The sequence below is a fragment of the Corylus avellana genome, chromosome ca8 (assembly GCF_901000735.1).
Source record: "Corylus avellana chromosome ca8, CavTom2PMs-1.0".
Taxonomy (NCBI): Eukaryota; Viridiplantae; Streptophyta; class Magnoliopsida; order Fagales; family Betulaceae; genus Corylus; species Corylus avellana.
Genome location: NC_081548.1, coordinates 16,888,767 through 16,894,443, shown reverse-complemented (window position 1 = coordinate 16,894,443; position 5,677 = coordinate 16,888,767). Strand labels below are relative to the sequence as shown.

The 5,677-nt window shown below is 37.7% G+C and overlaps 1 protein-coding gene across 1 annotated transcript; it reads left to right on the top strand.

Moving 5' to 3' along the window:
* Window positions 1-345: 345 nt before the first annotated feature.
* Window positions 346-1,202, top strand: LOC132189577 (uncharacterized). Its single transcript, XM_059604321.1, has one exon. It carries the CDS (start codon window positions 437-439, stop codon window positions 956-958), a length of 522 nt encoding a protein of 173 aa, XP_059460304.1. The 5' UTR covers window positions 346-436; the 3' UTR covers window positions 959-1,202.
* Window positions 1,203-5,677: the final 4,475 nt, after the last annotated feature.

Sequence of the window (5,677 nt, the reverse complement as noted above, 5' to 3'; positions counted from 1 at the left end):
TTTTTAATATATATATATCTTCTGGTAACGGCATTCGTTTATATATATATATATATAAAACGACGTCGTTTTGGGCTGGGTAAGTGTTGTAGTTTTAGAACACAAAAAGACGTAATTTTGGGGAAGGGTAAAATATGTATAAAAAGTCAAATTATTTGACTTTAACATTAAAATGGTCTAAAGTGAGAGCAAACCAAAGTTCAGGAGGCCTAAGTGAAAGTTTTAAAAATTCAGAGGGTGCTTGTCAAAATGGCTAAAAGTTTAAGGGGCTTTTTGAAGTTTCCCTTAATTTTCTTTTTTTTTTTTCTTTCTTTTTCTAATCCATTAAAACACAGACTACACAGTACTTACCCACTGAAATGTGGTGTTAGAAACAAAAGTCACGCTTTCTCCCTAGATCCCCTTTCCTCCGACTCAACCTGAACCGCCGCCCAAAATGCGGTCCAAACCGGAAGCCCAATCCCTCACCAGCACAACGGAGGCGGCATCGTCGAACTCCGTGGATCCGATTTTCCACCTGATCCGGATCCTGCCCTTCAGCTTCCTCCGCGCGCCGAAGCTCCGCCTGAAGCTCCCAACCCTAACCCTGCCCTCCCCGATGACCGTCTACGCGCTCGTCCTCCTAACTTACTTCATGGTCGTCTCCGGCATAGTCTACGACGTCATCGTCGAGCCCCCCGGCATCGGCTCCACGCAGGACCGCGCCACCGGCTCCGTTCGACCCGTCGTGTTCCTCCCGGGGCGCGTCAACGGGCAGTACATCGTGGAGGGCCTCTCGTCCGGCTTCATGTTCGTGCTCGGCGGCGTCGGCATCATTCTCATGGACCTCGCGCTCGATCGCAACCGCGCCAAGTCCGTCAAGGTCTCCTACGCCACCGCGGGGATCTCCTCAGTGATCATTGCCTACGTCATGAGTATGCTCTTCATTAGGATTAAGATCCCTGCTTATCTTAGATGAATTTTGCAATTCTCGTTTGCACATCCTGGATTTTTGAATGGAATTATGGATCTGTTCTCAACTTAATAGCGCCATATGTAGGGATTTTGCTATTTCTGAATTATGGTATAATGTGATCTGCTTGCGTACAACATTTCCAAATGAAACACGTGCCTTTGTTTTCTTATAAAGAAAATGGGGCTTGAGTTGTTATAATCTCGTTGCTTCCCATGGTTTGAATTATATATTCAGTTCTCACTTGATACGTACTTATCAAAAATAAAAATAAAAAAATTTATGTTTATACGTGAAATTAGGTATAATGAAATGCTTTAATTATGCAATTAAAGGGCTCTTTTTATTGTTTTTTTGGGTTTCTTTTTTGTTTGGATTTCTTCCTTTTGAATATGTATTCTGCAGTACTAAGTGGTGGTTGAATTAGAGCAATGAGATGAACTGATTGGTTGATGCTGTGAAATAGTTAGCCTATCTATATTAATTACTCATTGTACGTGAGACCCTGGATGGTATGTAAGTTGAAGCACGAGCTGTTAAGCTGCGTTTCTGGGTTGCACCAACAGCTACTACGTTTTTGTATTGTGGAGAGTTAGTGTCTAGATTCTCTGCGTGTACAACCTGCAGCTTTTTATGTGATGTAAAGTTTGAGATTGAGATTTCATGCTTCATTTTGTTTTTCTTATTTTTTGGTCTATGAATAGCTAGTTTGTATATTTTTTCTGTATTTGTGAGGATGAAGTAGGTTGTTGTTGGGGACCAACAAGACGGTGATGTAAGTTATAAAGAATAGAGGCAAGAGTACTCTATAGTCATAAACAGAATCAACCTAAAATCTATTGGATGGGATTAACTATAAAAAATTTTAAGAACTAAGGAAGTTGTTTTAAACTTAAAAGGTCGAATGCAATGATGTTGCAAAGAATAGGAGTTCAAGCCTTTGTTCTTGTGTGTTCTTCAAGTCTGTGATGTTGGACGGGAGGCAAAGCAGTGAAGACAACTCAAGTTTTTAGATTGCTCTTTCAGGTTGTGAACAGTGATCCGATAACAGGATTTTAGTATATTAGAGTTTGAAAGCTATTTAATGGATGGGTAAAACAAAAGAGCACGCGGCGTGCAAAATTTTTTTTTTTTTTTTTAAAAAAAAAAAAAAAAAAAAATTTTTTTGCACGGGCGTGCGCCCTGTATCAGTGCCCTTAATGGATATGTGGTTTGCGGCTTTTAATATATATGGGAAAGATAGGATCTTAAGCTCGGTGTGGGTTTATTGGAATCAGAGAAATTGCTATAGAATTAAAAGGAAAATAATGGTAATCTCTAGGCATCTCACCTTGTTTTACTCTAACCATTGCACCTAAATTTTTCTTCTTGACACTGACATGTGGAAGAAGAATTACATCACACAACCATAAAAACATAGTTGTTGCAAAACTCTCATCAAATTGTTGTCTATTGAATTGAAATTGTCACATCAATTTGTATATGAAAAAACTAAACTAATCCTTGTATGACATAAACTTAAATGGATTTTGACTATTATAGCCAAGCTATATAACTAATTAAACCCACAATTAAGAATCCAACAATATAACGTGACCCAAAATAAAACCCAGTGGACCACTAGTACAATTTATGTATTGGCTCCTTGCTGATTGCATCATTGTATGGATAACTATTTTAAAGAATTCAAAAAGTTGTTTAAACTGAAAAGGTGAAATGCGACGATGTTGCAAATAGTAGGACTTCAAGCTTTCTTCTTGTATGTGTGTATTTTGTTTGGATGGTGGTATCCGTATACTTTAAGCTTTTTAGCCCCAAAGGAAAAACACTTGCATGCTCCATTCTTTTAAGTTCTTCTTTGCATCCTTCACTTGTTATTTCATGCATAGTTGCTATCCCATCTTTCAAGATTTATACTACTCATGTCAGACTTGTGGAGTTGCTTACTCAATATGGAGTCTCTAACGATCAAAGGAAAAACACTAGTCATATCTGCACTATCACTTTAAAATGACTAGTCAATTTAGAGTTTTCTTAGAATTACTTATAATGCCCAATTTCACCTAGTAAGCAATGTGAGACTTAACACCTAAGAGATCTCTTATAAACTACTTACTCTCTATGTGGCTACTCGTCTCCCCAACATGGGATCGGGGTGTTACAAATTCTCCCCCTTAATCTCCTAACGTCCTTGCCAGGTCTATGTCATGTTGTGCTGATAATACCGCATGGTATTACTAGGTGACTCTTTTCTCATATTATGACAGATTAAACTGTTAATTTATTTGGATGGGAATTGCAGTATGATTGGTTGGATATTTAAGTATTTAGGCACTCATTTTAAATTGGAATGGTAGAATGTGACTTGTCACAAGGAATAGAAGTTCAAGCCTGTAATCATTTGTTTGTGTGCATGCCCATATATGTGTGGGTTGCTTCTTTTGCTTGGATGCTCCGTGCAGATTTAAGCCTTTGAATATCAGATTTATTGCTTTTGCGTTCTTTTTCTTTTTCCCTTGATTACCTCTCATACTTTAGGCTCTTCTTTACAGATATCACTTATTTCATGCTTAGTTGCTTTCCCCTATCTTTTATGATGCCTATGGCTCACATAAGACCTGCTAAGGCTTTTCATGCAATTGGTTTGTTAAGGGACTTTTTAAGCGCATATGCTGTAGTTTATTTTAAAAGCACCTAAGCCAAATCCTGTTAAAGCAGCCTCCCATTGAGCCATTGTGTCCGTTGCCGGTCACGATAGTTGAACCTTTAATGAGCAGTTAGCAGCCACGTGGAACCCCACTCTACCATACTAGTGGGCATCAGGCACGAGCCTGCCTCCCTAACTAGTTTGAATAAGATTCTTAAATTCTTGATGGAATTTCTCTGGCACCCAATTCCACCGAATTAGATTCTACGAGAATTACATTCTGTGCCAATCAATCTGGGAAAATGCATTTCACCACAACATTGATTGGCTCTTAATATTTTAGCATGTCGTAAGTCGACAATGGCCCCATGTAATTGTTCTCAAATTCCAACACCCACCACATAACATAGTAGCCAGTGAAGGAGAACGATTAAACATAGAAGGAAAATTTTACTTACGCCCACCACATAACATAGTAGCCAGTGAAGGAGAACGATTAAACATAAGAGGAAAACTTTACTTATTCCTAAAGTATTACAAATTTTGTAACCGTAATATCAAATTATCAAAATTTGCAATGTTGACATCTCAAATTTTTGATGATTGAGGTAAGATTACGAGAGGTAAGTGAAGTTTTCGCAACACAAATAATAAAGAGAAAAGAGTGCACCTGTGGTGGAGTGATAGACAATCAAGGAGAAGAGATTCCTAGTGAAAGTTGTGCACAAAAAATAAGGCAGTAGTGAACCTATTCCTTATCTTTTATGCTCGCTCTACCATTAACCCTACCCATATTCTTCAAGTACTCGGCTGATGTCATACATGCAAAAGCTATAAGAAGCATGGAGAATGCAATGGTTTGATTACAGCATTCAGTTGAAAATTTGCTGCGGAGTCGGATATGGAATCTGAAGCAACTCTAATGTCTTCCGAAGCGAAAAAATGTATCTCTCCAGGGGCTCTCAAGCGCGATCTGCCACCCTCTGGCAGCGGGGCAAGAGGCGACGATCCCAACTGTAAAAGTTGTCAGCCTCCACCATCCAACCCTTGGAATAGAGGGTGCTCCAGGTTATGCAGGTGTAGGAAGGGGAGGGAAACATGAGCTCAAGAAGACTTAGTGACTTGAATGTTGTATTGCTTTTGTTTTCCTATTCAAACAAGGGAAAAAGGGAACTACAAAGATAATTACAATGGTTTATATTGCTTTTGTTGAAAAGATACACAATTAACAAATAGCTCAAAACATAAAATATTTAAAAGTTAAAACTACATTCAAATCAGATCTTTTTTCAATATATATATATAATCTAAAAAACATTAACAAGATAAAATATGTCTCTCCAGCTAAAAGTAACATTAATTTGAGGAGAAATCCTTAACTACGGATATAACATCAACTTTGCATTTAATGAACAAAGCATCATCCACCAAGTAGCCCTTTGATGCGTCTATGAGATCTTTCACTGCCAAAAACTTGGGGAAACCATAAGTGACGCTGGGATCAGAGAACCAGAACTCAGCTTCAAGGTAAGAGTCAGTCATATTATTATATTTACTTAAATTGGGTTTTCATGTAAATTTTTAGGAGCATTTTCTTATGTTCATGTCAAAAAGAAATGAAAGTTTATAGCATTTTTTTGGTGTGTGTGAAAATAAAGAGAATAGACCTGTAGTTTCAAGATGATTGATATTGATTTGGTTCCTTATTTGCAAGTTGAATTTTGCGTACAATTTTCCTTTGGGAGGAAGACTTTCTGAATTATCTAATTTCAGATAGAGAGATAATTTTGTGTCGGGTCCAGTTCTTCCTCTCTCTGGCTCTAGCATCAACTTCCTATATCCAAAGTACAAAGATAAAGATTGTAAACTAACAAATTGTAAATTGAGATTGATATAAAAGGGCAAAACTCCAATCATACCATTTTCGACCTTCTACAGTGAATTGCTCAGAGAAATAAACTTTATCTTTTAAGGCCGTATAGTTGTCAGTCTTCCAAGTGAAATAATTACATTGAGGTTCACTTATCATCGACAAACTCTCTCCCATACAAGTACCTTTGATAAAAAGAACTTCCACC